Source organism: Centrocercus urophasianus, unplaced genomic scaffold (genome assembly GCF_019232065.1).
Source record: "Centrocercus urophasianus isolate 14NV4802_14NV808 unplaced genomic scaffold, USGS_Curo_1.0 seq_73, whole genome shotgun sequence".
Lineage (NCBI taxonomy): Eukaryota > Metazoa > Chordata > Aves > Galliformes > Phasianidae > Centrocercus > Centrocercus urophasianus.
In genome coordinates, this window is record NW_024885344.1 from 772,619 (window position 1) to 788,082 (window position 15,464).

General features: G+C 46.3%; 2 protein-coding genes across 2 annotated transcripts; both read right to left on the minus strand.

The window, feature by feature from the left end:
* Nucleotides 1-5,110: 5,110 nt before the first annotated feature.
* On the minus strand, nt 5,111-14,323 carry LOC122170724 (mitochondrial dynamics protein MID51). Its single transcript, XM_042837866.1, has 5 exons — nt 14,163-14,323; nt 13,232-13,380; nt 12,932-13,112; nt 10,535-10,797; nt 5,111-9,448 (listed from the first exon to the last, which is right to left on the minus strand). The coding sequence occupies exons 2-5, from the start codon at nt 13,373-13,375 to the stop codon at nt 8,642-8,644; spliced, it is 1,395 nt and encodes a 464-aa protein (XP_042693800.1). The 5' UTR covers nt 13,376-13,380; nt 14,163-14,323; the 3' UTR covers nt 5,111-8,641.
* Nucleotide 14,324: 1 nt separating this feature from the next.
* LOC122170725 (MIEF1 upstream open reading frame protein-like) lies at nt 14,325-14,821 on the minus strand. The gene has a single exon (XM_042837867.1). The coding sequence runs from the start codon at nt 14,539-14,541 to the stop codon at nt 14,329-14,331; it is 213 nt and encodes a 70-aa protein (XP_042693801.1). The 5' UTR covers nt 14,542-14,821; the 3' UTR covers nt 14,325-14,328.
* Between the last annotated feature and the right edge of the window lie 643 nt (nt 14,822-15,464).

Below are 15,464 nucleotides of genomic sequence, written 5' to 3' on the forward strand. Positions count from 1 at the left end.
TGCCATTCATAGGCAGGGCAACAGGAAACAAACCCCAGGCATTCAGCCTAACTCTGCACTTCAGTGAGCAAAGAATTTCCAGACACCAGGAGGAAATTTTCCGGCAGAGATTGTTGAGGGAAACACGAAGATGGATTGAGGCAAAGTGCTTATAAAGTCTGAGCAATTTTGAGGGAGAATTACCTACAGTCTGTGCAGCTCAGGGTAATTTGCAGTGCTTGGTTGCTTCTCCCCTCATGCGGCACAAACGGATAACCGGAGAATTGGTTCTGCCAGATCCCTGTTGTAAGCTCTTTAAGGATTGCTTTATAGACCTTCCATTTTAAAACCGGGTGGAGAGATGAATATGTGTGATTAAAGATCGAGCTGGGAGGTATTAGTGTCCATTTTTTATTATGTACAAACAAGAAATAAGTTAGCCATATGCTGTGCCTCGTTTGTTTTGGACTGGTGCACCAAATAGAATCTCTAATAAGTCATTCATTGCTTACCCACCCCCTCAGTTTCTTATGTTTCCATCCTGATATGTAAATATCACCGACATTTGAAAGGAGATTAATAAAAAAAAAAGGATTAAATCTGCAATTTACATTTGCAACTTGCAGTTCAATAATTTCAGACGGATATGGAAACACTCCTGGTTGTCCACCTACATTTTTCTTGCTGAGCAAAAGCAGGCATGCCAAGCACATGCTGATAGCTCACAAAATACATCTCTCCAGAGGCTCAGTTACTCAGAGCTGGACAGGCTGTGGCCAGCTGCCATGAGGAAAAACATTGTGCAAATCCAGTCAGAGGGAGGTGAGATTTAACTTGTAACTTGCCCAAGCATGAATTTCCTGAGCAAAGCTACAACGGGTTGAAAATGATGTTTAGCAAAAAATATGTGTGAAGGGGGAGGGAGCTGACTTTTGTTTGGAGCATCCGGGGATTTGGGGGTTTTCTCATCTTCCAGCCGTATTTTATGATGATGAAAGGACTTGAGGGTCGAGTATAATCCCTTGTGTGTATTAGCACACATGGGAACAGTTTAGCACACAAACGAAAGCCTTCCAGTTATACAAACAATAAAAGAACAGAACTGGATCTCATCGGAAACTGCTGTTATTCACCAGGACTCAATTATGCAGACGCAGTGCAGATGTGTGTGCACTCAGTGCCTACCGAAGTGAAGGTGCATCAGTAGCAACATCAGCTGGAGATGCACATGTGCCAGGTGCCTTGTGCCTTCCTGTGAAACAGGATGAGAAGGAGAGTGGCAATGCAAATTCCTTTTTCTGTTTTTTTTTTAACTTTCCAGGAGTTGAGCTCACTGATCCTTGTCTCTTCCAACTTGGGATGTTCTGTGATTCTACGATTCTTCATGTCACTTCAGAGAGTACTGAAAAGCAAAGAAGAAAAACTGCAAACGTGTACTCTGTTAATGAAATCAAGCAGGATCCTGAGGATATCTTGTATGCATTGAGATCACTTGGTCTCTGCTGCTGGCAGGCAGATTCAGCAGGAACACAGGCATACCAGGCAGCTCAGGTGGAGCTCTTCAACTCACCTGGGGATAAATCAGAGTTGAGGCTGTAGCTCCCTGGATTCAGAGGGAACACTGCAGCCATTATTTTGTAACCCTTCTCTGCTCTGTAAGCAAAAGCTGTTGGCAGCTGGAATTTACCAGCAGACTTTAATCTGTTTCGATATATGTGTTTGTTTATGGGGGAGGAAGGGGAAATTCTTGGCAAATGTTGATGTGTTCAGAATACCAAGTTGATAACCTTTGCCTTTGTGACTCATTTTCCTTCCTAAGGTCTCTGTGCTGGGATATTTGGCAAAGAAAAGATTCTTCCAGAAGTCTGCTCTGCTCCCTCCACTTCCACCTGAGCTGGTGGCTGGCAAGGGCAGCCTTGGCACAGATTCCTCAGGTGTGTTAAGGGGCAATTGACTATGGACAAGCTGGAGAATAGTCCCCCTAAAACCTTTGTGCCCAAAGCATTGTCTTGAGTAGGTGTTGTGGTTTCTCAGCCTACTGCCCCTCTTACTCGTGCCATTGTGGTGCTTGGTGAGGGAGTTTTGCAATGCTGCCAGCAGGAAAATGTTTCTGAGCTTGACTTTTGTGAGAGTTCTGTCTGAGGAATCAGCAGCGGCAACCCACCTCTGCTCTTTCAGCATTCAGAGGGTGAGAACTTTCCTGGGATTGTGACGAAGGTGGACGTCTCCTCTGAGTCTGAGGCAATGTAGGCACTGTTCAGGAAAGTAACATCTGAATGTCTTGGTCGGGAATTCTCAGTGACACTGATCTGCAAGCTCAATACTCACCAGAAAAGCGAGTCTCCCTGAGGCAATGCAGACTCCATCTGATCATAAAAGGGCTGAGTTTGTCTGAAGCCACACGGTTTGGGAGGACATTGTGCCCACGACACCATACATCTTCCTTTGCAGTGCATAGTGATGAACATGGATCATTCTTCCTACTTTCTCTTTTATGCAAGAAAGCAATTCGTTTTTTGGTTTTGTTTTTCTTTTTTTAAGAGGGTTCTTAGTACACATCACTAGTTCGTCGTTCAGTAAAAGGCACTGTCCTAAGTGCTTCCTGCTGTCCCTTTGTGGTGATTTGGGAATTAAGGGAAGATTTGTGCCTTGGTCACGCGCTTGCCTCAGCAAAACCCAACCTCCACTTGAATGTCAGGAAGCTGGGAGCCCAGCCAACACTCTCTGACAAGCAACGTGGGAGTCCAGTTCTGTGAGATTACTGCATCTTCTCTTATCTTTGCTTCTGCATATCTCAGGCCTTCTGACAGCATATCACCACTGCTATAAACAACCAGGAGCCTGAACATAATTCAGCTGATATTATCTAGGTAGCTGCTGGTAGTTATGTCCAAGGCCATAACTAACCACCACGCTAAATAAATTCAAGAATTAGAAGACAAAAATGTCTCTTTGCCATATTCCTTCCAGGAATGATTGCTTCTTGCCTTTCCAAGGTGATGAGGAGCCTGCCTACAGTGCATTGTGAATTTTGACAAAATGTCTGGCATGGGACCAGGTAAAGAGCCAATTTGCTCTTTTCCTCAGAGCTCCATCATTTGCCATCTGTGCCCTTGTGTCTGTTGCCTACAACACTCATGTCCTTCGCACTGCTGAGCAGAATGAGACAAGAAAGCCTTAGAGGACTGGGATCATTGCAGTGGGATGTCTAACAGGATAGTATGTCACTGCTGCCTTTGCTTCTGTGGAATGGCAATGATTCGACCATGAGAGACACAGGTAGGGGTGGGCTTAAAATCTTAAAAAAAACCAAAACCCAGAAAACTCATGGAAGCAACTTCTGCTCGTTATTTAGATGAAGAAGCCTTTTCATGAGGAATGTGGATAGAATTTATATACATACATACATATATATATATATCTTTTCCCCTGAGAAGTTTAGCGCTGAGTTTGAAAAGACAGATCAAATTTCTACTTAGCTACTGGAGCCAGGGAAACTGAACCAGCAAAATAAAAAGTCATCTGACTTTTAGTGTGCTTAAAGTGATTGTGTTCACAACTCATTACTGAGTACATTGGAAAGCTTAAGATGGAGAAAAGTTTGAGTTCCATACGCCAGACTCCTCTCTCCTGCTATCCATAAAATGACAAGAATACTTTCTATAAATGGCATGACTTCAAGATCTCTGCTTTACCCTTTGGTCTGACCAGTCTCTTCAGTCTCGCCATTTGCAAGGTTATTGCACAGGATCACATACTATAAAGATATTATTAGCCTGCTCACCACCCCATTTCTGGATCAGTGACTTGTGACTAACGCTGTCCTTCTCAGAGTATGCTAATAAAATTGCTACACCATGCTATCAATTGTGTAGAGAACATATTTGTTGCACAACAACTATTTTAAGGTTTTGTATCTTTTGAATTTTTAAATGTAAGCTTGGCTACATTCATTTCCAGGCCAGGACTGTGCTTATTTAACAAGGTATGCTCTCATAAGCTGCTTGTTCATTAGGCTAAGAACAAAAGAGAACCAGAGCATTTGCAGAAAGCCATTTGTGCTGTTCTTTGCAGCAACCTTTTGCATACATGAAATAATTACCATGACTCCACTCAATTATTTCTGCTCTCCATTAAACAAACCCTATCTTTTGATCTCACTGTGCATGCTGGGACAAGTTTTATGCAAAAGTGCAAACTACTACATACATTAAATATGGATTGCAAGCCCTAAGCTTTCCAAGGGCATTAATGCGAGGGGTGTCATAGCTGGCACAGCTTCCAAAGAGCAGCTTCTATTAGCTGTTCCCATAAGAGACCATATGATGTGAAATATGCTTGATCTCACCTGATCTGTTTCTATCATGGAACAGATTAAAGGAAAAAAAAAAAAAAATAGACAAGGGGTATCAGGAAGAATAATGCTAGAGATGGAGACTCCCTTTCTAATACAACATATCCTCCATGCTAGTTAAATGGTAATTGCTTAGCCCTCATTAAAACAATTCTCACAGGATGTCTTTACCCTAGCGTGTCTTTTGAGAATTAAGGAGCAGGGATTCATCAGAAGTGGCATCACTTCATGTTTCTCTTTATGTCAAACACTTCCCCCACCTCCCAAAGCAGACACACAAAACTGGGGCTTGCTGCGTACCAGAGCCATAGCAGATTCCTCACTGCCCCAAGGCTGATGCTTGGATAAGAGAGGAGCACACTTGGGCATGTAGAAACAAAGGTGTCACTGAGCCAAGGGCAGGGAAAGGCTGTGCAGGAAAGTCAATATTAAAAGATGCACGGAAGCCTGTGAAGTCTGGAGAATCACATGAAGCGTGGGTGCCTGCCCAGGCGTGTGAGCTGTCAGAGAAAGGAGGAAAGGCAGAGAGCCATCATTATCTTGTGACTGGTGCAAGCACTGACAGGAGCGAACGCGCTGCAGCGCCAACCCACTTGTTTTGAAGGCAGCCACAGAGCGCCCCAAGCTGTAAAGGGAAAGCAGTGAATCAGCAAGGGGCACGACAGTCCACTGAGAACAGCGTGGTGCAGAAAGCTGACAGCAGAAAGGTGACGCCCCTCCCTGGCACAGAAGCAGAGAGACACTCCTTTGTTTATAAACACATCGGAGACAATCAGGTTACTGTGGAAAGTCATTTTATTTCAGAATTTCACACACTCTGTCACATGCACTTGAGACTTTCTCCTTTACAAGTCCACAGCCTCCAGACCTAGAAGCAACGGGGCATCATCTCTTTACTGCACACTGCAAGTACCCACACACAAAGTGCGGGTCGAGAGGCAGCAAGCAGCCTCTTGGTTCAGTAATTGCTTCTGAACACTTTAAAATAAATTCATCCAAGCCGAAAGATTAGTGGTAAGACTCAGCAGCAGTGAAAAGCCACTGCTGAGCGAGTTGGTCCTTGCCCCGCACGTACAGGGAATCAGATGACAATCTCGTGAGAAGCTTGTGGAAGCTAAGCTACAGCTGAACACACCAAGGCATTCCAGGAGCCCAGACAGCAAGCAGGCAATGCACACTCTGAGCCCCTTACAATCAATTTGTCTCTGAGCTGCTCTGCCAGGAAGGTGGCCAAGAGCTGCCTTTTTCACATTCGTCTTTCCTGCTCTGTGCTACAGCTCCGATGAGAAAGGAGCCAATCTGTGATTCAGCCCTCCTGGCTGTATATAAACATATGCACCCAATGTAACACTGAAAGGTGCTGATTCAAAAGACTTTGCAACAACCCATTTGTCCACAAGCTTCATACAACTTTACTGTAAATTTCCTGCATAGTTGCTCTGCTCCTTCTTCCCTGCCTTTATCACCCCTTCCACTTGACCCTGCTCTTGTAACACTCCTCATTGCAAATGTCCCTCTGACCCATTACATCTTTGGCCTTTGCTGAGACTGCCACTGCCAGGGCAGCTGCTGCCCATGGTGGTGGTTGTCCGTAGGAGGGGAGCTTCTGCCTCCCAGGAACAGGCTTGTGGCTAGCTCAGAACAGGGTAAAACTGAAGGGAAGAAACGACAGACGTGATTCAAGTGAAGTGGAGAAAAGTCTACAGAAAAAGCAAAAAGGCAGCTTCAGTCTCCATTTGATACACAAATTGAGCTCAATAGCAGCAAGAAATGGCCATAAAATATTAATTCATTAGGTTGCCAGGAAGAAGTAAAAGCATTCATGTGAAAAATTCCATATACAGATATGTAAGTGGCAACTGTTCTTAAGCAGCTCAGACAGTGGCTTCCTCCTGCTTACGTCTCACCTTAGCAATTATAGTCTCTATCATTCCAAACCATGCTGCTGCTCAGTTCCACATGAAGACCATGGCATTGGATTCAGCACCAAGTGATGGTGAGATCACACTGTATGAATGAACAGAAGGGGAATGCCTGACAACCCCGATACGTTAATATTTTTCTTGACCTTCAAGTAATGAGAAGAAAGGGGAATTTCCCCAGACAGCCTGTGGGCTCCAAGTCTTATCCATCTGCTTTTAGGGAAGGAAGGCTGACAGAAAAGCAGTGGAGGGCAGGGAAAAGTGGGTGTAATCTGGGAACCAGAGTGAAGAGCAATCAACACCTGAGCAACAGTGACTGCTGCACAACATACGAAACACAAAATCATACAAATGGAATTTGTTTACCTTTTAGAGACTACAGACTTTATATATACACACACACACACACACTTTAAAAAGTATGCATCTGGCAGTCTAGAAAATACCTGTAACCTAAGGATTAAATAATTTAAAATGCATTGTCATGTTATCACTGTATACAGAATACTATCTGACACACTGTCTAAAATGGACGGATCGTCCGTGAAAGATGCTCCTACCCTCATCTCACCAGCACTGCCTCTGAAAAGAAAACAAGGGGTAAAGACTCTCCTCCTCGGTTCCACTCCTGAAACTCACCTTGAAACTTCCCTGTCAAAGGGAAGTCCTGTGAGGAAGGGAGGAGAAAAGGATACCTGCTCCCTCTGAACTCTGCCTCCTTGGCTAGGGAGGCTGGACAGCAACAGGAAAGAAAGGTACTAAAGATGGGTTATGTTTCTATAACACTGGCTGTGCTTATCATTTAATATGCATAACCCCAGACTCAGGAGGGCTTCCACTCTTTAAAGATAGGAGGCCAAAAGACTGACAGCAGCACAGAGTACATGCAGTTAGTGTAAGAGATACCCACAGTGCATCAGCTGCCCCTGAAAGCCACACCACAGTCCAGCAGTGGATGAGAGGACAGCCAAGGGAGAATGGCCTGATAGCAGAGGTGAACAGGAGTGGGCAGAAGCGCATGATCAATAGGTCCAACCACACAGAGTGGGAAGGTGTGCCCTCACCAGCTTTCTAATGGTAACTGTAAACTGCGAACACTGGAAAGTCAACACATGGGAATGAGGAAGGGGAAACTGCCTCACCTCTGAGGTGCCAGGGGAGAGAACTAAAGCACAAGTGAGAGCAAATGGCAATGACAGTTCCTTTCTAAATGCCAACTCGGCATATGAATAATAACATCAGCATATGGAACAGACCCTCTCTGATGACATCAGTTTAGCCCTGTCACCCTCACCAACTTACAGCTCGTGAGAATCTGGCTTACATGTGCTTACTACAAAACCGTCTGAGGCATAAAGTCCTGCTTCCACCTTCTATAAACCAGAACAGCAAAAAATCCAGAAAAGATGAAAAAATAATCTCTGTTCCCATGTGCACCTCCCACCCATCTTCCATAACCAGCCTCTCCTCCTCTAGGCCAGAGAGACATCTGAGGAGCTGCCTACCTTCCAATTCCCATGGCCATTCCCACCAGCAACACGCAGCAGATCTGGCTAGGCTGGAACAGCAAGCCCTACTCCTTTGGCCTCATCACACAGACACCACAAAAGCTTCTTCCTCCCTGCAGTAACACCTGTGAGAAGTGTCTATACTGGAAGCTGTTACAACAGACTGGACAAGCCATACTCCTGAATCCAGATGACAAAGGATAAGAAGGCTCTGTGGGAGCCAGAACCATATGCATTTTCCTCTTTAAAGTACTATTGCAGTAAATACTGTTAATCATGATGTACTCAGACGTACAACATACAGCCTTAACAAGAACATCTCATTCAGTCTGCTCTGTATGACTTGGTTAAAAAAAATAAAAAAAAAAGGGAAAGTGAGAGTGTGGTACAGCAGAGAAAAAGAAATACGAGGACAAAATCTGACCCAAGGAAAAGAAAGGACTTCAGTGCAAGTCTGCTGAATTTGTCACTGGATTCACCAGCCCACTTCCACCTTCTTCAGACCAAAATGGATTCACTGCAGCAAGAAAGACTCACTACAGGGGAAAGAAGTGCATAGTTGTGTTGTTGGTTGGGTTTGTTGTTGTTTTGTTTTTGTAGACACTTAAGCATCAGCAAGACTTATGCAGTGATCTTACAGCTGCAATTTAAGCCTCTTTTCCACAGCCAATGGGTACCTGCTGGGGTACAGATGGTGGAAATGGACCAGTAGCACCAAGAAATCCAGCGGGAGCAACAACTCCACAGCAGGAAATAAAAATGAACCAAATGAACCAAAAGTAGATAGTGTGAGAGAGGGGGGGGATGGTGCAGGAGACGACACATTTCAAAGTCCACCTTGGCTAAATCCTATCAATGTTTCCCCAGTTAAGGCCCCATTACGTCTGGAGTAAAACCTCCGGCTCTGACAGAGAGCTGTAGAGGGTGTAGCCCAATTCATCCACTTCTTCTGGGGTGAGCTCTGAAAACAAGTTCACCTTGGGGTTCAGAGCACTCGGGAGGACACCTGCCTCCAAGTAGCGGATCAAGCCCTTCAGCGCTTGCAGGAAGCGATCAGCCAGCATGTCCTGGGACCAGTTGGACTCCTCTTGGGACAGGTGCAGGATGACATTGGTGAGCTGGCTGGCAGTGAGGTGACCCAGGGCTGGGTTCAACTTGCATACCGCTTTGAAGATCTTCAGGCACAAGCAACGGCAGCCAGAATCGCACTGGTCCAGGGCCCTGAGGCGAGCTGTTTCTGCTGGCCGCAGACTCAGTCGCCATAGGTTGTCATTCCGGGCCAGTCGATGGGGTTTGGCCACAAGGACGATGTCACCCAGAGTGAGGGATGGTAGGAAGTCAATAAAAAGACGCCGTTCTGGATCATACTGGACTTCTAGTGTCAAATCTGCTGGGGGAGCTGCTGGACGGATCACGTAATCCAAGAGAGACCCAATTGCTGGCCAGTTGATGGATCCAGCTACAACTTTCTCAAAGGTCTCTGCTACAGCTTTAGGGGAAAGGTAACCTCCTACGACACAGCGGTCCCAGTAGCTGCTCCCACGGGGAAAGTACTCTGGGTTTTCTCGACGCACCAAGTAGAAGCCAGGAATGTTCATGATAGTTTCCTCTCCAGGGATGCACGACCACAAGTTCTGCTCCAGCATCAGAGGCACAATAAGCTGGATATGGTCAGCTGTCACTACCTTTCGCAAGAGAGAAAAGTCAGTAAGGACAAGCTTTCTCTCCACACCATTTTATTCACCGCCTTTTGGAATGCCCCCTGTTCAAAGAAACTTGGAATAACGGTTCAGCTGTCTCAGTTTCCTCCCTGTGTGGGATTCACAGCCTCTTGTTGTCAAAAGACACTTTGATAGCTATTTTCTATCATCAATAAGCAACTCCAAGGTATAATACAAGATAAAACTTATGTGGTACTCACTATTCAGATATCTTCAAATACTTCAGGACCTGATGTGGATTACATACAGAAAAAGAATCATTTTATCTCCTATTGCTCTAAGGTGTGAGATGCAGCTGGCGCAAGGCATAGCAATGCCACACAATAATTTGAAACAGGAGGCATTTCTAGACAAGTTTAAGTTGCCATGTTTTAATTATTCCAAGCAAGAGCTAGGTGCTACCCTCACCTTGTCTGCCACATTGATGAGAAAAAGGTCACTAAAGATCTCTTTTCACCAGTGTGATTAAGAGCCCAGATCTAAGTTTCACTTGACACTCAGCACTCCATTTCAGAGCTCTGACTCAAACAAAAAAAAAAGCGTGCCTCTGAATCACTCACTTTAGCCATGGGCATTTTTCCACTGGGCAGATATGCAGCAGGAACTGCTGTTCAGTCAAGGTCTGTCATGCATTTAATTAAAAGGAAAAAAAAAAGAGTAAGGAAGACCTACATGAATGCAAAGCAGTTCTAAGAGAACTATCTTCTATCTGAAAGAAGACAGAAGGAATGGAGAGAAAACAGAGCTGTACTGAAAAAGCAAAAAGAAAAAACACAGCTAAAAGGAAAAGGAAAGAACAGCCAGGACAGTCCAGAGAAATGAAAGAGCAAAAATCAAATGCTTTGCAGACAAATTCAGAGCAGCTTGCTCAAGCTTGTCCAAACAGTACTGCAGTAATCAATGCCTGGCTTCACGGTGGGAAACGTGACACCAAGAGCCTTATTACAGAAGAATGTTGTGCTGAGACAGCACTGCCAAGAGGGACGCCTGAAACGCTCCTGTCTCGTCAGCCTGCTGAATAATGACCCATCACGTGGCCCCAGGAATTACCTGCAGATCATCATACAGGCTGCCACTGAGATACATGTCACGCAGGGGCATGTCCGGCAGCTTGGCACGGAGGAAGCTGCGCAGCTCAGCACAGATGTCCACGGCTGCTTGCTTGGCCAGGGCCTGCTCCTCTGTGGGGATAGCTACCTTCCTCCTGTAATAAGCAAACAGCTTTTCTTGCAGAGACAGACGAAGGCGGGATTTTTTCAGCTCCACTTGGCTCCTCTTGGCAGATTGCTTGGGTTTTGTGGGTCGGAAGAAGTCTGTGAGACAGAAGGAAAACTGTTGATTGTCTGCAGCGTTTCACTGTGTAGCGATCTGCAGAAGCACCTCACCTAGATCTCAAAAAAGCTTACAGCAGACATTTTGCAAGCTTTACACTGGTATCAGTCAAAAGAAGAGTACTGAGAATCTTCAAGAACGTTAATGGCTACGTGGACAGTTTCTTAGCTATGTTTCATCAAAAATTCAGCACTGTTAGCTGTTCAGCTGCTTTGAACATGATGCCAGACCAATAGATCACCAAAACACCCCTGAACAACCATCACTACATTTTTAACATTATAATGGATTTTCACAACACATTTGCTAAAGCCAGTTGTAACCGGGGTAAGAGATCTGAGATCACACCATTAGGAAAAAAGCAGTCATCAGGTTTCTGATCATCGTATGTGAGAATTGTAAGGTAAACGGTAAAATGATGGATTTTGGAGCCAGCAGAGCTCAGGCAATCACGGCCTTAATTGGAAACCTCCTCAAATTTTAACCGAATGAAGAGCTAAGAGCAGGCTCTTATGTGTATAACAGCATCGTAACATTTTACATCGCTGCTTAAAGTATAAAGCAATGTCTAATCTGCACTTTTTCTCTAACGCCCTCTTTTTCAGGCTGGTTTCCTTAAGGAAAGAGCTGGGCATCCTTCTATCTCTCTCAGAGTACTCTTAGCACAGACCTGGACTTTCAGAAGTCATTAATAAGAATTAAGGAAGAATTACAGATCTGGGGGATCCTAAGCCTTTGGAAGGGCTGTGGAACTTAAGAGTGCAGGAGAATCTCCCAAACCAGTGGCACTGTTAAGGCAAGCAGCTGTCACACACTTGTTTGGAAACAGGCACACGGCCACCTCACATCCCATACAGAATGGCTGACCAAACAACACACAGATCCAGCTTGCTCAGCCTCAGCTGCTGCTGTCTTTTGTCTCACTGGAGTCTTTTGGACAGATCTCGGGATCTGTGTGACCAGGAAGTAACCCACAAAACCACAAAGTCATTTTATTGACTATTCATGAAACAACTTATTTTTTTCACCTTGCATTTTAATTTATTTTTAAGCCAAATACGTGAGATAGTCTTAATAAGTATTTTGGGCCCCAATCTTCATCTTTGGTGGGTCCAATCAAATGGTCTTCATTCCCCTTTAACAAAGCTGTCTAGTTATTTAATACTTCCTCAGCAGAAAATCTATTGCCATCCCAAAGCTGAATTTCTTGTAGAACCTGGAAAGTTAAAGCTTGATTGTTATTTTGCTGTTTCAAAGTCAGCCTAATAACATCCCCCACTTTTTTTTTTGTTTCAAATCTAAGTGTAAAACTCCCAAAATCTCCTAAAATCAAACCAGGGAGAAACAACAAACTAACAAAAATTCACATTAAAAAACACTTAAGGATTGAATTGCTTATCACTGCACTTGGAAAGACAACTGCCAAGTGCCTTTTTCGATGAAGACTAGCTTAGTGATAAGCAGCACTAAAAAGGCCAAAAGTGTTACAGAAATTATTAGAAAGATCATAGAAATAACATGGAAAATAAGATAATAAATGACTAGCACAGTCAAGCTCAAAGAGGGGAGATTTAGGTTAGATATAAGGAAAAAGTCTAGTGAGGCACTGGAACAGGTTACCTAGTGACAACATTGATGCCCCATCCCTGGAGGCTTTCAAGGCCAGGCTGGATCAGTCCCTGGGCAACCTGAACTAGCTGTGGATGTCCCTGTTAATTGCAGGAGAGTTGGACTAGATGGCGTTCAGAAGTCCCATCCAACTCTAAGGATTCTGTGATTCTACGATTCACCGCTAAGTATTCTCTTAAGAAGAGGCAAATGAATTGGAAAGGCCCAAAGAAAAGCAACAAAGAGTTTCAAAGAAAAGTCTGAAGGAGAATAAAATTCAAGTCCATGAAATGAAAGAAATCAGAAATGCCAATAAGAGATGACTATTACTCACTAATTCCCAATCTGACTTCTAATCCTGGAAGCTAACAATAGATCAACTTAAACAACAGCATCAAAATACTAGGATAGAGAGAGCATTCTCTTCTTCCATATTCCTTTAAAGGATTAACAGGGTAGACAGGCCAAGATGATTCAGCAACACAGAAATGCCACACTGCTCTGTACCTGTGGCCGTGGCCGAAGTGTCAGTGGGAAGGGTCTGCAGGGAGCGGCTGAGATTAGTCTTCATGTCCTGGCTCAGTAAGCGTGAGGAGGATCCCAACCAGTTTGGCTCTTCCCAGCTTCTCTTTCCTGACTGGTTCAAGCGAGTGGGGCTGCTGGGAGCACTGATTGCACGGTCATACATCTAAAGGAACATCACCAGGCACAGTTTCAGTCGATAAGGGCCCAGTGTTTTTGCGTTCTTCCCCATCTAATGCCAACATCCCGTGTCCTTTCACTTCTCTCCCCACATCACCAGCTCACCCGTTTGACAGCCAGCGTGGCAATGCCCAGCATCGCAGCTCCCCCCACGCCCAGCACCAGCCGGGCGTTGGACAGCACGAAGTCGATGGCTGTGCCGATGCCATTGTCGTCTTTCTTGCCTTTGCGCGGCCCAGCGCCTGCCATCTCACCTGGAAGGGAGCATCAAACAAATGGGTCACAACAAGGTAACTCTAGCTGGTGCTTTTCAGCCGGAGCACAGCCATTTTACACCAATTTATCTTCTCGTCCTCCGTCTTAAGGCCTGCAACTTTGCTCATTAGATACGGCTACACAGACTGCCAACCTCTTGTCATTGATAAAAATCTCAAGAGCCTCAGAGTATCCACTCTCAGACTTATTTCCGACAACAATTGGTACCAGGTATTTCAAAGACATCCAGGAGTCGGCACTGCAAACCACAGTGCACCACAAAGGGAACAACTCCTCGCTTCCACCTGATATTTACTTCTGCCCTCAAGGCTGCTGGGTTTGGTTTTCATACAAGCCCTGTATAACACAAATGTTAATGTTCTCTTATGTATGCACTTTGTTTTTCTTTTTTTTTCCAAATCCCATTTAACCTCTGACCTTTATGTTTAAATTCAGAGAGATTCCCTGGTCAACCACACACACAAAATGCATTTTGCCACTGCTCTGCACATGGGTGGATTGAAACTGAAAGAAAACACCAGAAAACTCTCCCAATTTGATTTAAGATTACATTTCTAAGGCAAAGGCACATGACGGATCAGAGCCTGAGTGAACTTATGTATTTTCTAAAGTGAAGTTACTGCTTAAAAATGAATGTGCCTACCTCATCTGGTCAGGAAACCAGGCAATCTTCATCACAAGGCAAAATATAATGTGCTTGCACAAAGCTAACTGCCATGTAACCATGAAGAACAGGGCTATATCAGCATAAGGAACCTACCTGTGACCTAAAGCATTTGTTCAGAGAACAGGAGAGCCCTCCTGGTGTGGCTGTGGAGGCACCTTCTGGCCAATTTCAATGTAGCAGTGGGCAGGAAGCAGTCATCATCCCGCGGTAGGTGAGAGGATTTTAGAAAAAAAAGGGCGGTGGGGAAGGCAGCAAAGCTCTACACCAGGCCCCCCAGCTTGCTCTGCAGGAAAGCCTGCCCCTTCTCCAGCTGCCTCTCCTTATCCTCCAGCCGCTGCAGCCCCCGGTTCTTGCGAAACTCACGGCGGATGGAAGCCAGGTAGAAATCCCGGTCGGTGTAGCGCAGCCCGCGGCCCTCGCGCAGCAGAGCCCGGTAAAGGGTCAGGACGGCCTGCCGGGACCACGCTGCCATGGGGAACGGCCGACCGACCGAAGGCGAGGGGAGGAGCAGGAGGCTGCGGCCACTTCTCCCTTCCCGGAGGGATGTTCCGGAGCTGCCGCGGCCGTCAGCTGGGGGCCCCGAGCCCGGCTGCAGCGGAATCGGCGGGGCTCCGAGGCCTGGTCCGGGCAGCCCGGTACCGCTCTATACCGCTGCCGGCCCGACCTCCCGCACAGGCCGGGAGAGGCACCCTGGGGCCTCACGGCAGCCGCATCCTCCAGACGCCGCTCGCGGGGTCACCCAGCAACATGGCGGATCCGCCTCCGGGTCGTGACCCCAGGGCCAGCCAATCCGAGCCGAGGCTCCTAACGGTCTCCCCGCGGAGGACTTCCGGCCGGAGAGGGAGGCGATGGCGGCGAAGCGCTGCTTCCCCCTGGCGGCGGGGCTCCGCCGTATGGCGAGCGAGAGGGGACACGCGGCGCCGCCAGTGCTCCCCCTGCCGGCAGGGAGGAGCACACCAATCCAGTTCTCCTCCCGGTTGAGACTGGGAATGGCCCACCGCCGGGCTGCTGGCAGGGGCTGTGTCCTTCAGTCGTCTGCCACAGCGGGCAGAGGGCGTGCAGGAAGGGGCTGAGGGGACGGTGGGGAAAAAAGTCCTCAGACCACCGTGCTGGCTCCTCACGTGGGGTCGTGTCACAAAGCAGCCCAGCGTAGCTGCAGCATGCACAGGTGTTCCCTCAGGCATGTGGGCTCAAATGTGCCTGAATGCCGTCAAGTGTGGGGAAAAAAGATCACAGAATCATCGAATTGTTAACGCTGGAAAAGACCACTAAAGTCATGGAGTCCAGCCATAAACCCATGCCTTAATCACTTTAGACTGTGTCAATGTCAAAGAAGTGAGAAAAGAAGGCTGCGGGGTGACCTCATGGCAGCCTTTCAGTACCTAAAGGGAGCCT

Excerpts from the sequence above, each read along its gene's own strand:
- LOC122170724 (XM_042837866.1), bottom strand. The coding sequence starts at position 13,375 with ATGGCAGGCGCTGGGCCGCGCAAAGGCAAGAAAGACGACAATGGCATC. Across the intron at positions 13,113-13,231 it reads CCACGCTGGCTGTCAAACGG|ATGTATGACCGTGCAATCAG; the intron begins GTGAGCTGGTGA and ends ATGTTCCTTTAG. Across the intron at positions 10,798-12,931 it reads CACTTCGGCCACGGCCACAG|ACTTCTTCCGACCCACAAAA; the intron begins GTACAGAGCAGT and ends TCTGTCTCACAG.
- LOC122170725 (XM_042837867.1), bottom strand. The coding sequence starts at position 14,541 with ATGGCAGCGTGGTCCCGGCAGGCCGTCCTGACCCTTTACCGGGCTCTG.